Source organism: Pelophylax lessonae, assembly GCF_965119305.1.
Source record: "Pelophylax lessonae genome assembly, chromosome: 1".
Lineage (NCBI taxonomy): Eukaryota > Metazoa > Chordata > Amphibia > Anura > Ranidae > Pelophylax > Pelophylax lessonae.
In genome coordinates, this window is record NC_138768.1 from 547,394,344 (window position 1) to 547,416,645 (window position 22,302).

At 50.5% G+C, this 22,302-nt stretch overlaps 1 protein-coding gene across 1 annotated transcript in view; it reads right to left on the reverse strand.

Moving 5' to 3' along the window:
- Positions 1 to 5,719, reverse strand: part of PPP2CB (protein phosphatase 2 catalytic subunit beta) — a 100,275-nt gene extending 94,556 nt beyond the window's left edge. The window contains exon 1 of the mRNA XM_082247833.1: positions 5,208 to 5,719. Coding sequence (XP_082103959.1) covers positions 5,208 to 5,309 — 102 coding nt within the window. The 5' untranslated portion in view covers positions 5,310 to 5,719. The remainder of the gene's footprint in view (positions 1 to 5,207) is intronic.
- Positions 5,720 to 22,302: the final 16,583 nt, after the last annotated feature.

Here is a 22,302-nt window from a genome sequence, read left to right on the forward strand (position 1 = left end):
GGGCCAGAGACTCCAACCGCCGGTCCGTGGGATCCCGGAAAACCGGGGTATCCTCAGAAGGAACCAAGGTAGCCTTGTTTAACACAGCCACAGTGTGATCTACCTGTGGAGGCACACACCTTTGTGATTTCGTAGCCGGTGCAAAAGGATAAAGCAATTTGAACCGACTAGGCACCAGGAATGGACGTTTTAACGTGCGACACATTTCATTAACAGTGTAATGAAACTCAGCTGGGCAGGGAAAAACCTGCGCCGACTTGCGGGTCCTGTGCGTCCCAAATGAGGACACAACGCCCGGAGGACAGGGCTCATCCTCCAAATGTAGTGTTTCCTTAACGGAAACAATTAATTCATCCATGGTCGCCCGCTCTTCAGGCGACCCCGGGGAAGAGGTATTAACCCCTTCCACCTCTGCCTCCCCCTCAGACCCCAGCAGGTCCAAGGATGAGCGAGACCCTGAAAACGGCACGCTCGCAGCAGCAGCCATATCACCATCTGAATCAGAGGAGAGAGACAATCTGGGCCTTTTTTTTGCAGCACGTTCAGCCATCAGCATTTCCATATTTGACACCAAGGTCGCCACCACAGCGGCCAAATCAGATCTCAGAGGGGCCACAGGAGAACTGGGGACCCCCACTAGAGCTGGGGGGAATTTGCTGTCCTGAGAATCCATTGCTCAAGGTAACAAAAAACAACAGTGCAATAAAGTTAGTACTGTCCCTTTAAGATCGCTGCGGAGTGCGCAGCCCACCGCTTCAGCTACAGTGACAAAGACCCCCAAACAGGAGAAGAAAAAAAACTGAGCCAGAAATGACAATACAGAAAGATATTGAGAGCAATAACCTGCAGAGCCCCGCAGAGTGTTGCCACCAATATTCTGCTTCAGTGGAAAAGGAAGTGCTGCTAGAGTAGGCTGAACTTATAGGCTGCATGACTCAGGGAAAATGGCTGCCCCATAGGATTGCATAGAAGGCTCTGCCAAAATGGCCGCCGGACATGCGGTCGGAACGATCGTTCGGCTACCGCAAAATGGCGGCGGATGGCGCCAAAAACAGCATGTAGATTGCCCTTAGAGAAGCCAAACATGCCTGCCCATACCCAAAATGGCAGACCGCGCGGATCTTCCCCGCTGCAGCCGCCACACACACAGTCTGCACCCCCAACAAGCACCGAAGTGACACAGGGAAGGGGACCCCCAAAAACATACAGCACCGCAGCGCATGCACAAGCAATCCCCGCAGGGACCGCATCAGGGAGTCACACAGGCACAGACATGGGGGACACACAGCAACACAGGACTGCCACCCCAGACAGAGGCCCCACACAGAAGTACTTACCTGTACCAGATGGCGTGGGGTGCCTCTATGAACGGAAAGCCGCTGTCCTCATATGACAGGGAGTGCCGTTTGCCAGGGACCTGACACTGCAGCATCGCAGATGTGTCCTGTGAGGTAGCCACCTCACGGCTGCATCCCTGCTGTGAACAGGGATGGGTCGTTCATAGTGCCAGGATGAACCACGGCTGAACGTGCGATGGCGGTCCATCTGACCCTCTGCCCTGGAGAACAGGGCGGTCAGTCCGAATCCCAGCACCGCAGGAATCCATCTTCTTCCGAAGAATCGACTAAAACTAAAGCTGACAAAACAGCTAGTAAAGTAAGAGAAAACTGACATTTTCAAAAGAAAATCAAATAAAGATCAGATAGGCTGAGACTGTAGCCCCAGCACAGGGAAGCCTAACTACTCCTGACGCTAGGCAGAATGAAACTGAGTTGGGAGTGGTCACTGCAGGGGGGTATTGACCACATGGGACAGCCCCCATGGGTGTGTATATGCAAATGCCTTTGTTCTTTTGACTAAGTCTTTATGCCTAGCTACTCCTGCGGAGCGGAAGTCAATACCCAACAGTGATGACTTAGAGGAGGCGGCGACTGTCGGAGGACGTAAGAGAAACATTTTTTATGTTGCACGATATTTGCGCAGCTCTTCAAATGCTAATTTTCAGGAAAATATACCGTTAAATGCATTTTGGTGCACACAAACACATTACCCAGTTTTTTTTTTTATAAAATATAAAAGATTTCACGCTCAGTAAATAGACAGCAAACATGTTAAAATTAAAATTGTGCATGCCAGTGAAAAATCAACAATCTACGGTACATACAATTATCCATAGGGGACACTTTAAAGTGACTCTAAGACTTGCTTCACACTGGTGCGAATTGGATGCAGCATCCAATTCACATGTCAGGAGAGTGACTCTCAAAGGAGCTCGTTCACATAGCTCCGGGATGGCTGCAGAGCAGTTTGCAGGAAATTTGTGTGCGTCTTCTGGTCTGTTTCACCAAACGTTGAAAGCAGCCCAGATCCTCTTATTCTTGGGTCCGCCGCCTTTGCTCCCCCTTGACCAGTGCCCCCAATGGCAAATGGCTTGCAATGGGGGCACTGGTGCAAGCTCTCTCCCGAGCCTCACTTTGCGTATCCATAAGATACAGAGCTGCGACTCGGCCCCGCCCCCACTCTCCTCATTGGCTAACTGGCTGCGAGTGTTGGCCAATAGCTCCCACTGCTGTCTCAATCAATGAGAGAAAGACCCAGGACAACAGAGGCTCTCGTGCACATTGCTGAATCGAGAGGGTTTATGCGAGTATAAATGAGGGGCTGTGGGGGGAAGCTGCACACTTAAGGTTTTTTACCTTTATGCATAGAATGCATCCTTCAACCTTTAAAACCACTTTAACAGCCTTCACAGGTTACCAATTTAGAGTCAAACATGTGCTCTGGTGCTAGAATGTTTGCTCTCATTTAGAAGTTAGTGGAGATACCTCACATTATGTGGTGCAATCACTGGGCTGGACCTACACCCACATTTGCCTTTGCATATGAGCACAGCACTTAAACTGGAAGTAGGGTTCCAATGATACCGGTTTATATTGGCGAGCACAAATACCGATACGTGTACTCGATACCTTTGCGGTGCGATTTGCACCATATGAAATGAATGGGCTCAAACACACAGCAAAGAATCACATGCGATTTGAACAGGAATGCTGTCAGAATCGCATGCAGTTTCCAGCATTGCTTCTGTGTGAACCCAGGCTAGAGTCACTATGACAAAACTGGATTCACACAAGGGAGGAGGGAAACTGCATGCAATTCAGACAGATATCACATGCGATTCTTTGCAGTGCAATTTGAGCCCATTAATTTTGTTTGGGCTCAAGTTGCACTGCAAAGGTATCAGTTTTAGGTATTGGAGCATTTTCACGAGTGCCCGTGAAAAAAACTTTCTCAGTGGAACCTATGGGCCGAACCTGTGCGCATGAGCACAGCACTTAAACCAGAAGCAACACTTCCGGGTTCATTCATCCTAGAGATGATTGGGGAATGGATGTTTCTCCATCTCAGTGGGCAGCCAACCTGAACGCCTGTAGATTTCCTGGGCTTCCTGGTGGAGGCACTTCCCACGCAGGACACTTACATACGTGTGCTATACTGGATGTGGTTGATAAAACTTGAACACGCTAAGCGTGTTTATTGGACATAACCCATCATCAAATCATTTCTTTCATTTTCTATCCCCCGTGCAATCAAAATGACAGCAGCAATCTCTTCAGCTAGATTCCCTTCTTATGTTTCTTGTGCCTAGCAACCAAAATATGCAACAGCTTGTGGAAGTACACATATGCCATGGATTGTGGGACAGAGTGTGTATAACGCACAGGCGCATAGCATAAGATGTCCTTTATCATTAAATAACTAGTATGGTTTATGATCTGTTCAGACATTTCAAAAGGTATAGCCTCTACAAAGCCCACCGTGCCTTGAAATAAGAAGCCATTGCAGCGCGTTAGTCTGTATCATGCCATCAGGACAGAGAGTGGAAAAGTTACTGAAAGCAGACTGCAGACACTTTTATATATACTGCCCAAAAATACAGCATGAGGCCCTGCTATCATTGGCACCCATGTTTAAATTAAAATCATGTCGTCATTCTGATATGTACAGAAATAAACAGGCAGGGCCCAGAAGGACAGCACCTAACCTTGGACCAGGAGGCTAGGAATGAATCAGGGGGACCAACAATCGATAGGGTGGATGGGATTGAACCATAGATACCCCTTGTGTGGGCCGTGGGATTGAACCATAGATACCCCTTGTGTGGGCCGTGGGATTGAACCATAGATACCCCTTGTGTGGGCAGTGGGATTGAACCATAGATACCCCTGCGTGGGCAGTGGGATTGAACCATAGAGATCTCTGCGTGGGCCGTGGTGAACCATAGAGATCTCTGCGTGGGCAGTGGGACTGAACCATAGATACCCCTGTATGGGCAGTGGGATTGAACCATAGATACCCCTGTATGGGCAGTGGGATTGAACCATAGATACCCCTGTATGGGCAGTGGGATTGAACCATAGATACCCCTGTATGGGCAGTGGGATTGAACCATAGATACCCCTGCGTGGGCAGTGGGATTGAACCATAGATACCCCTGCGTGGGCAGTGGGATTGAACCATTGATACCCCTGTGTGGGCAGTGGGATTGAACCATTGATACCCCTGTATGGGCAGTGGGATTGAACCATAGATACCCCTGTATGGGCAGTGGGATTGAACCATAGAGATCTCTGCGTGGGCAGTGGGATTGAACCATAGAGATCCCTGTATGGGCCAGTGGGATTGAACCATAGATATCCCTGCGTGGGCAGTGGGATTGAACCATAGATACCCCTGCGTGGGCAGTGGGATTGAACCATAGATACCCCTGCGTGGGCAGTGGGATTGAACCATAGATACCCCTGTATGGGCAGTGGGATTGAACCATAGAGATCTCTGCGTGGGCAGTGGGATTGAACCATAGAGATCCCTGTATGGGCCAGTGGGATTGAACCATTGATACCCCTGTATGGGCAGTGGGATTGAACCATAGATACCCCTGTATGGGCAGTGGGATTTAACCATAGATACCCCTGTATGGGCAGTGGGATTTAACCATAGAGATCTCTGCGTGGGCAGTGGGATTGAACCATAGAGATCCCTGTATGGGCCAGTGGGATTGAACCATAGATATCCCTGTGATTGATGGGGAGGGATCGGGCCATTGGCAGAGCCCAGGTGAGCGCAGAGTTGATCGGCCGCCTTCCTTCCTTCCAGTAGAAATCATGACACATGAATATGGTGCAGTAACAGCAGCTCAGGCTCACCTTCTCGCACAGCGTGCGCACTTGGCTCTCATTGAGTTGCTTGCAGTCATTGAGCTGCTCGATCCATTGGTCCAGCTCTTTGGTGAACGTCTTGTCCTCCATATCCAGCAGCACCCCCCCTCGGGACAAGCCAGCTACACAATACGGCACAGTCACGGCGCTGCCACCTTCTCCTGTCACACCCTCCTCCTCCTCCTGATGCCGGGCCGCGGCGCTGTGTGTGTGGAGAACAAACTACGGCGGTGCACCCGCTTCGTGTCAGAGGAGGAGGCCGCTGCGCCGCTGTGTCGTTCTTTGCTTCCTCCTCCTCCTCATTCAATCTCGACTTCACCCCCCCTCCCGAGTACCGGGAGCGCGCACCGAACAGAAGGGAGAGTGCAATTGCGCACGAAAGACGCCAAACGGAACGACGGGAGGAGCCAGAAAGAGGAACGTGCGCGTTCGCGGCATTCAGTGGTAAACAGCGGGGACAAGACGTAGAATGGACGGGCGCGCGCCCGCAGTCGTCGCTAAGCTGTGGGAGAGCGCAGGAAGGTCGCGCTTTACGGCCCGCGTTGACTTAGAGTGTTGTACGCATGCGTGGAAACCGAGCAAACAGTAATGTTTTTTTTTTTTTTTTTTATCCAGCGTACTTTATTGACAGCGTCGACATTGCGAAGTATGTGGGATTGGCTTCGTGTTTTTTTCCTCGTTTTTAAAGAGGTAGTAAACTATTTCTTTTTTTCTTCCCTGCAAAGTAAATGCATAATGTTTATGCATCGTATACTAGCACATTATGTGACACTTGAAAACGAAGCCCCCTGTTGTCCCTGCATCCGTCTTCGACCCCGCATCCATCCCCATTGTCCCCGCATTCATCAGAGCATGCGTGCGGGAGCCGCGGTCACGGCACAGGGCTCTACCCGCGCTGTCCCTGCTGGAGGCCGCATCCCTTTTCACCCGTCTTCCTTCCGGGTTCGCAGACTGGTTGTGCTACTGGCCAGAGCCGCGTAAACGTCACTCCCGCGCATGCGCGTGGGAGCCGCCGGTCGAGGCACAGGCCTCTGAAGAAACAGCAGGTGCGGCCGTTCCTGCATGTAATGTAAATATCTACAAAACTGTGCAGGTTTAGGTGATATTTACAGTACCTATAGGTAAGTCTTATTATAGGCTTACCTATAGGTACAAACAGTACAGGGGGGTTTACAACCATTTCAGCACCAGGCACTTTCACTTCCTTCCTGTGCAGGCTCATTTTCATATTTCAGCACTGTCACACTTTGAATGAACATTACGCGGTCTTGCAAACGTACCAAAATTATTATTTTTTTTTTTGTGAGGCAGAGCTTTCTTTTGGTGGCACTTAAAGAGGAAGTAAACCCTCCTCAGGAAGTTGTAGCTATAGGTAAGCCTATGATAAGGCTTACCTATAGGTACTGTAAATATCTCCTAATCATGTACCGTTTAGGAGATATTTACCTTTAATGCAGCCAGTGACGTCACTGGCGCATGCGCTCTGAAGGAACGGCTGATCGTGCCGTTCCTTCAGAGCCCCGTGCCGTGACCGTCGGCTCCCGCGCGCGTGCGCGGGAGTGACGTCACCGCGGCTCTGGCCAATCAGATGGCCGGATGACGCGATCCCGGAAGACGGGCGACTGAACATGTCGCTCGTCATACAGGTAAGAGAGCGGCACGGCGGGGGCTCGTTCTAAGGTAAGTATTTCATAATGAGCTAGTATGCGATGCATACTAGCTCATTATGTCTTTCTCTTGCAGGTTGAAAAAAAAAAAAATTTTTTTTGAACGAGTTTACAACCTCTTTAAAGTGATTATAAAGTCTTGTGTTTTGTTTTTTAAGTAACAAACATATTATACTTACCTCCTCTGTGCAGTTGGTTTTGCACAAGGCAGCCTGGATCCTCCTCTTCTCGGGTCCCTCTTCGCTGATCCTGGCCCCTCCCTCCTGGTGAGTGCCCCCACAGCGAGCAGCTTGCTATGGGGGCACCCAAGCCGAACTGCAGCTCCTTGTGTCCATTCAGACACAGGGCTGACATTTGGCCCCTCCCTCTCTCTCCTTATTGGCTAATTGACTTTGATTGACAGCAGTGGGAGCCACTGTCAATGGTGCCGCTGCTGTGCCAATTAGGAGACAGAGTTCTGGATGGCCGAGGGACTAGTGGACATCACCGGATAGAGATGGGGCTCAGGTAAGTATTAGGGGGTGATGGGGAGGCTGCTGCATATAGAAAGTTTTTATCCTAATGCATAGAATGCAACACTCTGGATCCCTTCCTGCAGCCCAGCTCAACCTCCGGTCCTTCAGGCCGACTGCCCAGGATACCCTCACTCGCTCTGACAGGAGGAGACAGCCGTCAGCCTCCTCCTGGGACTCTGCTTCTGGCCAAAGACATCCTGTCACATGCTCCCGTTTATACCCAATCCAAGGGTGCATTGCGGTGAACTCCGCCCACTGGGACAGCTATAAACCCTGGTGCACTATTGGCCAAGTTTGCTCCAACGTCCAACAAGAGCCCTCATTAAATACAGTGGGGAGACTCCCCAGACTCAACAGATTACACCTGGAAACAAATGACAGCCTAATTAACTCCTGATCTTTGCTGACAGTATTAGGACAGGAGATGTACCAGGGGATTGGAGGAAGGCTAACGTGATTCCGATATTCAAAAAGGGCCAGAGGCATATCCCGGGAAATTATAGGCCTGTCAGTCTGACATCAATAATATGTAAACTTTTGGAGGGGATGATAAGGGACTATATCGTAGAGTATGCTAAAGACAACAACATCATCAGTAGTAACCAGCACGGGTTTACAAATGGGCGATCTTGTCAAACCAATCTCTTAGCATTCTACGAGGAAGTGAGCTGTGAGCTAGATAGGGGGAGACCAGTGGATGTGGTGTACTTGGATTTCGCTAAGGCGTTTGATACAGTTCCCCACAAGCGCTTAATTTATAAAATAAGGTCTGCAGGTATCGACAGCAGGGTTTGCTCTTGGATACGGAATTGGCTAAAAGGCCGTGTCCAAAGGGTAGTAATAAACAGCGCATACTCAGACTGGTCTGAGGTAGTAAGCGGGGTGCCCCAGGGCTCAGTCCTGGGACCAACCTTGTTCAATTTATTCATAAACAGCATTGAGGAAGGGATCAGTAGTTCGTTATCAGTTTTTGCAGATGACACAAAATTGGCCAGGGCAATAACTGCACAGCATGAAGCAGATATCCTACAGAATGACCTGGACAAAATTACGGAGTGGGCAACGACATGGCAAATGAGGTTTAATGTGGAGAAGTGTAAGGTTTTGCACTTGGGGACCAAAAACATAAAAACACAATACACGTTAGGAGGGGAACCCTTGGGGGAATCAAAAATGGAGAAAGATCTGGGAGTCTTAGTTGATGATAGATTAGGCAACAGCATGCAATGCCAAGCGGCAGCTTCCAAAGCCAACAGAATATTAGCATGCATAAAGAAAGGGATGTATTCCAGAGATAAGACTATAATCCTTCCACTTTATAAAACTCTGGTCCGACCGCATCTGGAGTATTCTGTCCAGTTCTGGTCGCCAGTCCTCAGGAGGGATGTGTTGGAGCTGGAGAAAGTCCAGAGAAGGGCAACTAAACTGATTAGGGGGTTGGAGGACCTTACCTATGAAGAGCGGCTGCAATCGCTCGATTTATTTTCCCTGGAGAAAAGACGTCTGAGAGGGGACATGATAGCAATTTATAAATATCTTAATGGGGATCTCAGCTTAGAAGAAAAGCTGTTCATTCGAAGGAATTGCATGAGGACTCGAGGACATACAATGCGATTAGAGGAGAAGCGTTTTAACCTCAGGCAACGTGGGGGGTTCTTTACTGTTAGGGCTACAAGATTGTGGAATTGTCTACCACAAGAGGTGGTTTCTGCGGGTAGTATGGTGACTTTCAAAAGACTCTTAGACTTACATCTCAAGGATCAGGAGATTGAGGGCTATGTTAGATGATTACAGTCACACACACCTACACAGGTTGAACTGGATGGACTATTGTCTTTATTCAACCTCACCTACTATGTAACTGATCAGGCCCCCCTGATAGGAAAAGTATATGTGTGGCCCTGTCTGTCTATCACCTACCTAGGAGAGTGCTACATCCACCACCCCCCACCAAAAATGAGCCATGTCCCCATTGGCTCTGAGGCAGCCGTCTCCTACAAAAATCTGCCAAAAGATCAGGAGTATCCCACAAACTTTGATAAAGGGGAAAAGGGAAAGAAACAAATGTACAAATAAATTAAATTAAAAAATATATAGACATCTCTGTACTGTGTACATATACAAATTATTTTAGGTGCATGGAAGGATGCAGCCCCACCCCCCCAAACAAACTCAGTTTGGTAAGGATTAAACAGATATATATATATCCTGACTATCTACCTCTACTGTGAGCCCACCTGTAGAGAAATATTAGAAGTTAGTCACATTTAACATGTCTATCACATGACTATCTACATAAACAGTCCCTGACTCCGCTAACCAGTGCTTGACACGCCGGGTCCAATTTCCCTCTTCTCTGGGGGATCTGTGCCCTAACACTGGCTACCTATATGCAGAGTTCTTTGGAGAGGGTAAATACAGCATCCACCTGCTGTCACTCACGGTCACTTCTCCTTGCATGGAAACAGGGCAAACCACTGGAGCCTAAGTAGCCTGCAGTCCTGCTGAGTCAGGGAAACATAGGGGATCTTTTAGAGCACCCCACACCAGACTTCCTGGATGCAAAGCCCTTCACTGCGACGGCCACCGGTTTTTAGTCCAGTTCCTCTGCCCTCTGCTTGAGGGTTCCAGAAATCCTTTCAAGCAGACATTTGTAATCCAGAGATCCTGGCTCGTTGGCCCAAGGGATCTGTGAGGTTTGGAGTTCCTCTTTATAACCCTGGCCCGATGGCCCAAGGGGTGTGAAGAATAATAAGTTCACATAGATGAGAAGTAACAAATCAAACTGCAACATCAACTTTGAACTTCAGCATTATATTTTTTTATTGGTGATGGCTAGCCAGCCTTACTCTTATAGTCTTTAAGTGTGGAGATTTCCTTTAAATGTAGTACTCTGGGTAGGGGACCCTGACAAGGGCTTCCTGGCTTTCCCGAACTCAAAACAACCAAGCCTGGCCCGACCCATCTGGACACCGAACCTCCACCCGGTCAATGTATATGGAACGTCCATACAGCCACTGAGTCTTTACCGCACTAAATTTGTCCCAAAGGTCAGTTCTTGTTGAATCCCGAAAGGGCTTGGGAACAAAAATAAAGTCTCAGATTGCTTCATTGCACCAAAACTCTCTCTTTGTCCCAATGTTCAACATAATCTCCCTGGGAGCGTATGGATAATCATAGCCATACTCCATGGCTACTTTGCGTTGCATCCATCTTTGCATCCTTGAAAGCCTGGGAAGGGTTTTCCTGTTACCTATCCCAGGTAAAGAAAAAGGGGTCTCCTCTCGCCTGATCATGGAGCTGTAGGCCTCATTCTGATCCCGAGCCCGGGCATAGTTCGTGGGTGGGGTTAGAACTGGGACCCTTTTTGAGTAGGCCTCGCAGAACCCCAAAATTTGGGCCAGCTCCCCCCTTTCAATAGACTCCTTAGTCTTCCTGTCAAGCACAACAGTTGTATCAGGACCTAGTGAGCTGCTCCCAGCCTCAAATCCCCAGTCACATTTTGTCTCATCCTCTGACCTCCAGTCATCCATTCCTGCTTCAATGGATCCATATTTATATTGAAAACTGGCAGACCCTACGTTAACAGCCCCGGCCTTTTCCTCATTGCTCACACTTGTAACTGAGGCCTCGACGGCCTTGGGTCATTTAGTTTGAGAAATGGGGATGGGGGCAGACCTTGTTTTTGCTGCTGCAGATTCAGGTGCGTCTTCTGGCCACTTCCCAGCCCTCTGGATCTGCATGCACCCCTTTCCCTGTGGCCGAGTCCTTCCTAACGCCAAGGCTGGACCACTGCCAGGCTGCATGGCCTCCAGCTGCATTAGGACTTTGATCATGCCCCTCCCGCCTTCGCGGAGGAACCCTGATTCCCTAGCCGTTATCTCCCGGGTGAATCCCGCCTCCCAGACCACACACATTTGCCTGGGTCGGTCCCCACTCCTCTCTACCCGCAGCAGCAGATAGCCGCAGTGCCCACACTGGCTCCATGCTTGCATTCTCATGGCTACACTCGCACACTAAGGACATACCAAGCCAAGGTACTCCACACCTCCTCCTGTGCACAGCGCCAGTCCTCCACGCGGTGCAGTAACCCTTCCAATGCCGCGTCCTCTCTCGTCAGCCGACATGGAAGTCACTGCAAAGCAGATCATGCTCCTCCCTCTCCTGGAGCCAGCTGTCCCTCTTTGCCAGGCCAGGGAATTGTCCTGCTGTCACATGCACGGGCAACAGTCCTCTCCCCAACACATGTACAAGTAAGGCCACCATACTGTCTCTGAAGATAGTCCCACTGTCCCTCCCGGCATGGCCGACTGCAATCTTCACAGTATCACTGCAATTGCTGTATAGAACAAATGTCCAGCTGTGCACGGTCAACATTAGTCCATATAGCCTGACCACACACTTGGCCCCTGCCACCCTGCTCCATGTGCCCCTGGTCGCCATGTTCTTTGTCCACACCAGGACCATTTCCTGTCAGGCAGATGCAGCTTTTATTCACAGACATAGGCCTCTTCCCTGCTCTCCAATACTTGATAGCAGAGTACATCTCATAACTAAAGTGGAATGTTCCCAACATTTTGCAGTACTGACTGGAACATTTTCGTTGCCACGGGCAACCTTCCATGTGCACTTCAATCTTCATCCCACTCTCTCTACCTCCTGCAGAGCCGACCTCACACTTGGCTTGAATATTTGAATAAAGTCCCTGACACAAAAATTGAGATCGATGAACGATGAATATATGATTTTATATTTTGACCATAGGTACACTTTGAGCATGTTGATTTGTTAAAGTTTTTCTAAAGGCTTTCAGAGCCGTGCACCCGCATGGACGTCAAATTGGGAGTAGCAGCTTTGTCTGTGCATCCACTGTGCCCTAATATCAATGGAGCTGCCTGTGCGGGGATGCATGGAACACTTGTGTGTTCCCATGCATGCAAACATGGCTCGCGCAGTCGTACACTGTGGTACGCCATGTGTGAAAAAGGCCTAATACATCTATGATAAAAACTGAAACATCTACAGGTCATCTGCATCTATTTTGTGATGTGATGAGCTAATAGAGAGTCCATGAATATCTGGGTTTTTACAAATGACCACCATCAGGTGGTTCCATGGCTAAAATATATAAATAACAAGGGAAATCCCTGGCAAGTGCCATTACATATATTGACACTAGAGGGCAACAATCTTGGGTAGTGTTAGTACGTTACAGAGACAGGTCTAATGAAAATCATTGTCTTATTAAAGAGGTAAAGTGATCCTAAACACACACTGTTTAATGTACATTGTCCCTTCTATTTCTGTATAAGGGCGATTGCACTGTAATTATTTTAATTTAAAAAAAAATGGAACTTCCGGTCTGGCAGCCATCGGAGCTGGACGTCCGAGGTGAGAGCTCCGCCGGCCCCTGACACCATCCACGGCCATCCTCCCGCTAGGCACACTTTTCAAGCCTCCCTTCACCTCAACGGGTCCCATCCCATCCTCAGCAACATTTTAAGGCCTTTATTTGCGGGTTTTGGGAACTTTTAAAATCGCGGCCTAGTGCCCGCCGCGAAGCCGCGGACTTTCCTACCGCACAGCGCGGTCGCGAGCACGGGCCCGGATCGGAGCACAGATCCCGCTCCCATTGCCAATCCTCTCACCTCGTGGCCACTTCCCCAGCTGCCCATCTTTCCATCCGGGGTGGCGTGGTTAAACCGCGCTGTGTAATAGCTGCTTAGGCCGAGGGATCCCGCCGACCAGACCTGCTGCATACGAGCTGCTACACAGGATTCTTCTGCCCGGTAAGCATGGGCTCCACCTCCAGGGCCTCTTCAGCTTCCAGATCCCGATCCCCGAGAGACATAGGCTCATGGATCAGTCAGAACGTTCCGGAGATATTCCGGACGCAGGGTACCAACATGGCGCCTGCAGGCCGCGCTTCCCCTGCCTCCTCAACCTCCCAGCCATCCATCCGCTCTTATGCTGCAGTCACTGCCTCTGGTGCTGAGACCCCCGCACCACCACCTGCTCCCCCACACTCCCTGTGGCTGGACGATTTGCGTGCTGTGGCCGCAGACATAAAAGACACCCTGGGGGCCGCCATTATGGACTTGCGGGAGGACATGTAGGCCCTGTACGGCCGGGTGTCCGATGTGGAACAGACAACCTCCCAGCATGGCAGAGTGCTCAGATCCGTTACACAGACCCTGGATACCCACTCCCTGCAGATGAGAGATCTTCAACGCCATTTGGAAGATTTGGATAACAGGGGAAGGCGCCATAATCTGCGAGTGCGGGGGTTGCCAGAATCTGTTGAACGAGAACAGTTGTCACCCACGGTCACAGGCCTCTTTAACCTGATGCTGGATCGCCCACCGCAGTCCCCTATCGACCTGGAGCACATCCACAGAGCCCTCAGGCCGAGGGGCAGGGAGGGGGACCCCCCGCGTGATGTGGTCTGCTGCTTAGTGGACTATAAACTTAAGGAAGAAATCCTGCGCAAGGCCCGCGCCAGGGCACATCTGGAATATGAGGGAACAGCCATTCAAATATACCAAGATCTCTCTAACATAACCTTGCAGCACCGCAGAGACTTGCGACCCCTACTGGAAGTCCTACGCACTAGGGGCATCACTTATAAATGGCGGTTCCCCTTCTGCCTCGAGGCGACCACTCTCGGCCGCACGGCTCTGCTCCGGGTACCTGAAGACTTGCCACAATTCTGCTCCACCCTGGATATCCCGCTGGTCGACCTACCCAACTGGTATGCGGAATTTCGTGGGGGCCCACGCATGCACGGTCCCCATGAAGCTGAACCGATGGACGCTCAAAACTCACGTTCCCGACGCCGACATTCTTCTTCTGATAACGATTCTGCCGCCGCTCGTCAACATGTCTCGCTGGTAGCAAGCCCATCCAAACCACCGCAACAAAGACGAGCTCGTAGAGGGGACTGAATCCGCTTCCCGCCTTCTGGCCCACTGCCCTTCTCATCTGATTTTGCTTGCCTCTCTGCTGGATGACCTTCGGCCACACGTGTGATGTCCCCCACCCCTTCGCCCCCTTTGTCACCCTTTTTGTTTTTTCAGGCACTCTTCATTGTTAGTGATGAACTACGCCCGTGGAACATTCTGCTGACTGCTGCCTCCACCCCTGCCATCAGGTATCCCCACCCCCCGCTCACTCCTCCGTTTACCGGGGGAGACAAGGTTCGCACTCCCCACACGGACTGCTTTCATTTATTGTTTGCATGTTATGGTTTAATATTTGCTGCAGTTTTCACCATGTTGCTATGTCCTGTTTTGATGGCCCGCTCCGTTGTGGGGGGCAGGCTCGCCCGGGGGTCTCGGCTCTGTCCCCCCCCCTCGCTCCCTCGGGGGTGGAGGGGGTGGCTGCGCCGATCGCCGCCGTGTGCCCCCCCGGGGTTGGTTGTGGTGTCTAGGGGCACAGCTTCTCTTTGCCCTCACCTTTTAGGGTGACGTCGGCATACACATACGGCTGAGTAGCGCTATCGGCCCGCCCTGGCGCTGCCCGTCCTCACCCTGCTCGTTATACACCTTTAGTTATGCCTGTTTTGCTATGTATTTGTCACTCTTGTCCTCCGGGTTCGGGGGGAGCGCTTCCAGCCTTGTCACACAGAGGGGGTAATGGGGTGTCCCTCGGCCCCCACATATGTCCCCGTCCCCCTTTTCCTTTTTTTTTTTTTGTAGGCATTCAGGGTGCTTGCCCTTTTCACCATTTGTCTCGCCTCACTGGCCTGGCACTCGGTGGGGGCCGTGCCCCTACAATCTGTGGGGACATGCACGTTTTTGCTATGATCTGTGTGGTGCAGAGCTGCGCTGCACCCGTGCTGGGCTGGACAGGGGTGGGGTTGCCTCCCTCCCCCCCCCCCTCCCCTCATGGCTGGGGGACGGGGGGGCGGGTCGCCTTTGCCTCCTCATGGGTGTTCCTTTCAATTGTTATTATGTTGCATTGCCTAGTTCTTTAACCATTTCTTCTTCTTCTTTTGACCATATGTTTTACAAATTGAGGCTTAGGGTCATAGGGGGTCATGGTACTTAGGGTCATAGGGGAGTCATGGCTCCTCTAATGCCCACATTGTCCATCCTCTCCCACGTCCCAGGTTCTTTATCTTGGTTATCTAAGTTCCCTGGTTGGGTTGCTCTTCTGAGTATCGCAGTTGTGTGCTACCACCTATGGATTCCTGTTTAGTTAGCTAGGTATACCTTCCCTGCTTTCATGATCAGTGCCCTCTCACCTCATGGTCTCCGATACTGTTTGCCCTCTTCTGGTCTTTGGCGGGATTCCTCGCTCCTGAGTGGTCTCCTGGTTACCAGTCACAGTTCGGTTTACTCCAACCCCCCTTAGTGTCCCTTGTCGTTACCTTTTATAGGCGACCTGACTCTGTGTTAGGTTCACTACACCTTTGGTATTGTGGCCCCGCTGCTGGTGGGCAGGTCCCCCAGATACCGGGCCGATTCCCTGAGCTAGATCAGCCCTAACTCACTCCCCCCCCCCCGGTCATTCTCCCCCCCTTCTTCTTTTTTTTTTTTTTTCTCTCTTTTCTTTTCTCCCTCTCTCCCTTCCCCCTTTTGTACGTCTCCTCCCCCCCCCCCCCGTCCCTTCGCCCCCCCTCCTCTCTTCCTTCCGGTTTATTTTCCCTTTTTTTCTTTTTCTCTCTTTTCTTATTCTTCTCTTCTCTCTCTCTATCTGCCCCTTCCCTCCATTCTCACCCTTTCTTTTCTTACCTCGCTCTCTCTCTGTCCCAGATGGCCCCCCCACCTGAGCACCCACGCCTTTCTACCCCTGCTCCTACATTGCCCAAGGACGCGCTAAAGCTCCTCTCCCTAAATGTTTGCGGCCTTAATATACCCGAACGACGCTCCAAATTGCTTCTTACACTGCGTCGCTCTAATGCCCTGTACACACGTGCAGATTATCTGTAGACTTTTGTCTGCAGACTTACCTTTTCTATGTAGTGCAAGGGCCTGCCGGATTGCATACAAATTGAAAGTGTTTAGGTTTGACCTCATATTATATGGTTTTGGTAAGTCTGCAGACAAAAGTCTGCAGATAATCTGCACGTGTGTATGGGGCATAAAGGGGACGTAGTTTTTTTGCAAGAAACCCATTTCAGGGCGAATGCGATACCCAAACTTCAAAGCTACCACTACCCGACGGCCTTCCATGCCGCTGCTGCACACTCCAAGACAAAAGGCACCTCTATCCTATTCTCCAAGTCGTGCCCACCGCTCCCAATTGACACTAAAGCAGACGTTGATGGCAGGTTTCTCTTCGTTAAATGCACTATTAAACGCCAATTGTTCACCTTTGCGAATATTTATTCTCCGAATACGCAGTCAGTCCCCTTTTTTCGGCGCACGCTTTCCCTCCTGACGGAATTCCAGGCTGGGACGTTGGTGGTGGGTGGCGACTTTAACGTTGCCCTCTCCCCTCTGCTCGACGTCTCGTCGGGTTCCTCCACGCTGCCGTACTCGGCGCTGTGTGCTATCAAGACCCTGTTGCGTGACCTCCTGCTGCACGACACATGGCGTACGCTGAACCCTGATGTGCGGGATTACACGTTTTTTTTGTGCCCCTAATCTGGTCCTCATCCAACCTCCTCTGGTACATGCTCGGGGGTCTTGGGCACAGTGTGCTCCCCTTGGGGGTGCCCGACCCCCCGATCGTGTGCCCGGGGGGCCCCCCTGGTTTCATACAGTTCAGACACTTACTGGTACTCTAGCGCTGCTTTCCATGCACAACTTGCCCTATTCCTGGGTCTCTTCTCGCTGTTCGCTTTTGTGTTTTCCCCAACTGACCTTCACCTGTTTACTAGCCATATATTACATGTCATTCGGTACCTGTTATTGTCCTAACTAAGGTTGTTTGTTACCACTTGGTCTTGGATTTTTGTACACTTTTTGTAACCTTACTTGTATGCTTATAAAACTTTCAATAAAGTGTTTATAAAAAAAAAAAAAAAACAATACAATTCAATAAACAAAATTATTAACAAAAAAAAAAAAAATTGAAGTACATTTTTCCTAAACAATATACAGTGGTCACATGACCCAGCTCTTTCCCAGTCTGTAGGGTAACCATGGCAGGAGGGGTTCCTAACAGCCTTTGGGATACAGAGTAAAAATAAATAAATAATATCAATAAACTGTTTTACTGTTATACAAACTGTTATACAAATATATATTTGAAATTAAATCTTTATAATTTTTGGCAATAACATGGTATGGGCGGATTTCTGTCAGTCATAGGATATGTCACATCCCTTCAGCATGTGTCTTAGAAATAAGAGGGAGGTGAAGCCACCATCACTCAACATGTAATATTCCGTCCCCTATGTGTTTAGCTGGATAGTGGGCATGGAGGAGAAGATGACCGTGTGCTGTCTTTTACCACTGTGTATACGCCCACATGTGTGACTCTATAGTCTCATGGACTGCTCAGATGTGATAAGGAGGAAATACTCAGGGTAGAAAATGTGCTTAAAACTGAGCACGCAAATCAACTGCCAACACTGTTCTGCAAAATCCTCAACAGCAGTGGGGACATTGACAGGACGGGGAGTGTCAGGATCTGTGTCATTACATGGGTCACCTGCTGGTGGCACTGTTGTTCCTGGAACTGAGGCGCGCAGTTCCAGGGCCCACCAGCGGGTGTCTCCCAGCAGCTGGACTGTTCTTTTAATTAAGCTGCACCTGAGGAGGACTGCTGAGGGAATATAAGCCCGCCCTTCACTGAGGCTCAGTGCTTCAGTATTTTCTCTGCTAGCCGTGTCCCTGTCTGAAACCTGTATCCTGAAACCTGTATCCTGAAACCTGTATCCTGAAACCTGTATCCTGATCCTGAGTCCTGTTCCCTGCATCCTGCTTCCTTTACCTGGCTCCCTGCTTTCCTTGTCTCCTGTTCCTGTCCTGTCCTGCAATTGTTTGCTCCATCCCTTTGTATATAGTTTGTTAGGTTCTATTGGGGTTTTGTACTGTTATCATTTATATTTTGTTTACTTGTTTATGGTCACTGGTGTTGGTATTGGAGTGTGTCATTTTGCTTAATAAACTTATTTACATCTTTATCCATCTGGGTCCTGATTCCTTGGTGCAGCCAACTGATCTGATCACCCTTGCTGGATGCCTGCATGTGGTATCCCTGACAGAATACTGAAGCCACTAACGATCAGATCGGTTGCACCTGGGAATTAGGAATTTTCTGGTTGTTGCAAGATGCAGTCAGAGGAGGTCTTTTATTTTTCTTTGCTTGTAACAGAAGACAGGGAATATTGTCGCCAAATTTTGAAAACTTACACTAGCGAGCAGTTGTTGGAATGCATCCGTCTGGCCCACTCGTTTGTTGACAAAGGCAGAGTTTTGTTCAAAGAGATTCAGCCACTTATTCAGCTCTGTGCAGAGTTGGCTTTATCTAATACCCCTAAGGGTGGTGATGATTATTCTCCTCCTTTTAGTGTCTCTCAGGTGGTATCTCTTGTGTGGCTCTTGGAAGATGATAAACCCTATTTTATTGAACATTATTCAGTGTATTCTCCAGAGGCCCTGTTGGATTGCATGAATGCTGTATATTCTCTAATCAGACAAGGGGGTTGTAAATTGAGTTTTGTTCAGGCCTTATTGCAAACCTGGTCAGATCTTTCCAATTTAGCATCAGCTAACTCACACCAATCCACTTCTGCCTCTGGACACCAGTTTTCTCAAAGTTTATCCTCTCCGTTACCCGTAGCAACCACAGCTGCAGTTAGGTATGGTTTGCTTTCCACTGCTTGTTCATATCCTGGCTTAACGAGTTGCACTTTTCCTGCATTTAACTCTGTGAAAACTTCCTCTACTACTCTGTTGCCTCTAGCAACCTCTCAGAAATTCTCCTCTGTAACTGTCTCTCCTTTTCCACCATCTCCCAATACTGCCATTTCGCTTCCATCTACTTCACAATCTATTCATAGCCCTGCAACCACTAGCAAGATTTCTGTATCTAAACCTAAAAAGAAAAGGAGATTTTTCCCAACACATACAATTATACCTGTTACCCAGCCTGCTGATCCAGTGCCCGCTGATCTGGTGCCTCCTACTGAGCCTGTTGATCCAGTGCCCACTGATCCGGTGCCTCCTACTGAGCCTGCTGATCCAGTGCCCGCTGTTCTGATGCCTGTTGTTCCAGTGCCTGCTGATCCAGTGCCCACTGATCCGGTGCCTCCTACTGAGCCTGCTGATCCAGTGCCCACTGTTCTGATGCCTGCTGTTCCAGTGCCCGCTGATCTGGTGCCTCCTACTGAGCCCGCTGATCCAGTACCTGCTGTTCCGGTGCCCGCTGATCCGGTGCCTCCTACTGAGCCTGCTGATCCAGTGCCCACTGATCCGTTGCCTTCTACTGAGCCTGCTGATCCAGTGCCCGCTGTTCTGATGCCTGTTGTTCCAGTGCCCGCTGATCCAGTGCCCACTGATCTGGTGCCTCCTACTGAGCCTGCTGATCCAGTGCCCACTGTTCTGATGCCTGCTGTTACAGTGCCCGCTGATCTGGTGCCTCCTACTGAGCCTGCTGATCCAGTGCCTGCTGTTCTGATGCCTTCTGATCCAGTGCCCGCTGATCTGGTGCCTCTTACTGAGCCTGTTGATCCAGTGCCTGCTGTTCTGATGCCTGCTGATCCAGTGCCCGCTGATCTGGTGCCTCTTACTGAGCCTGTTGATCCAGTGCCCACTGATCCGGTGCCTCCTACTGAGCCTGCTGATCCAGTGCCCGCTGTTCTGATGCCTGTTGTTCCAGTGCCTGCTGATCCAGTGCCCACTGATCCGGTGCCTCCTACTGAGCCTGCTGATCCAGTGCCCACTGTTCTGATGCCTGCTGTTACAGTGCCCACTTGTCTAGGGCCTCCGACTGAGCCTGCTGATCCAGTGCCTGCTGTTCTGATGCCTGCTGATCCAGTGCCCGCTGATCTGGTGCCTCTTAATGAGCCTGTTGATCCAGTGCCCACTGATCCGGGGCCTCCTACTGAGCCTGCTGATCCAGTGCTCGCTGTTCTGATGCCTGTTGTTCCAGTGCCCGCTGATCCAGTGCCCACTGATCCGGTGCCTCCTACTGAGCCTGCTGATCCAGTGCCCACTGTTCTGATGCCTGCTGTTCCAGTGCCCGCTGATCTGGTGCCTCCTACTGAGCCCGCTGATCCAGTGCCTTCTATTCCGGTGCCCTCTGATCCAGTGCCTCCTACTGAGCCTGCTGATCCAGTGCCCTTTGATCCGGTGCCTTCTACTGAGCCTGCTGATCCAGTGCCCGCTGTTCTGATGCCTGTTGTTCCAGTGCCCACTGATCCGGTGCCTCCTACTGAGCCTGCTGATCCAGTGCCTGCTGTTACATTGCCCGCTGATCTGGTGCCTTCTACTGAGCCTGCTGAACCAGTGCCCACTGATCCGGTGCCCCCTACTGAGCCTGCTGATCCAGTGCCTGCTGTTCTAATGCCTGCTGGTCCAGTGCCCGCTGATCCGGTGCCTCCTACTGAGCCTGCTGATCCAGTGCCCGCTGTTCTGGTGCCCGCTGTTCTGGTGACCACTACCCAGTCTGCTGACCCAGTGCTTGCTGTTCCAGTGCCTGCTGACCCAGTGCCTGCTGTTCCGGTGCCTGCTGATCCGGTTTCTCTTACTCAGCCCGCTGATCCGGTGCCAGCTGATCCCGTGCCCGCTGTTCTGGTGACCACTACTGTGCCTGCTGATCCTGTGCCTGCTGATCATGTGTCTGCTGATCCTGTGCCTGCTGATCCTTTGCCTGCTGACCCAGTGCTTGCTGTTCCAGTGCCCGCTGACCCAGTGCTTGCTGTTCCGGTGCCTGCTGACCCAGTGTTTGCTGATCCAGTGCCTGCTGAGCCACGGTCTGCCGCCCTGTTTCATGTGCCACTGTCTGTTGCCCAGCCTGGTGTGCCACTGCCGGATATCCTGCATGCTGCTGGCGCTCCCCTGCTTGATGTCCAGCTTGCCTTCAGTCCCAGTGTTGGGACATGTGTTGCAATGAGGGCAGGTGTATCCCTAATGTTACGCCTCTTCAGGAACTTGACCTGTGGGGTGCCAAGACGGCTTCCAGACCCTGGTGGTGGGGCGCATGATCAATTGCTGGACTCTGGTGGCACGCCTTCTGGCAAGTTAAAGGACTTTGGCCTAGAGAGTGCTAGAAGACCCGCAGACATGGAGGGGAGACCTTTTTGGACTTTTGGGGTAGAAGCACAATGGAGCGTCCGGAGGCCGCTCCTTAAAGGGGGGGAACTGTCAGGATCTGTGTCATTACATGGGTCACCTGCTGGTGGCACTGTTGTTCCTGGAACTGAGGCGCGCAGTTCCAGGGCCCACCAGCGGGTGTCTCCCAGCAGCTGGACTGTTCTTTTAATTAAGCTGCACCTGAGGAGGACTGCTGAGGGAATATAAGCCCGCCCTTCACTGAGGCTCAGTGCTTCAGTATTTTCTCTGCTAGCCGTGTCCCTGTCTGAAACCTGTATCCTGAAACCTGTATCCTGAAACCTGTATCCTGAAACCTGTATCCTGATCCTGAGTCCTGTTCCCTGCATCCTGCTTCCTTTACCTGGCTCCCTGCTTTCCTTGTCTCCTGTTCCTGTCCTGTCCTGCAATTGTTTGCTCCATCCCTTTGTATATAGTTTGTTAGGTTCTATTGGGGTTTTGTACTGTTATCATTTATATTTTGTTTACTTGTTTATGGTCACTGGTGTTGGTATTGGAGTGTGTCATTTTGCTTAATAAACTTATTTACATCTTTATCCATCTGGGTCCTGATTCCTTGGTGCAGCCAACTGATCTGATCACCCTTGCTGGATGCCTGCATGTGGTATCCCTGACAGGGAGACAGAGAACTGCTGGATCAACCAGTTTTTTTTTTCAGAATACTGAAAACGAA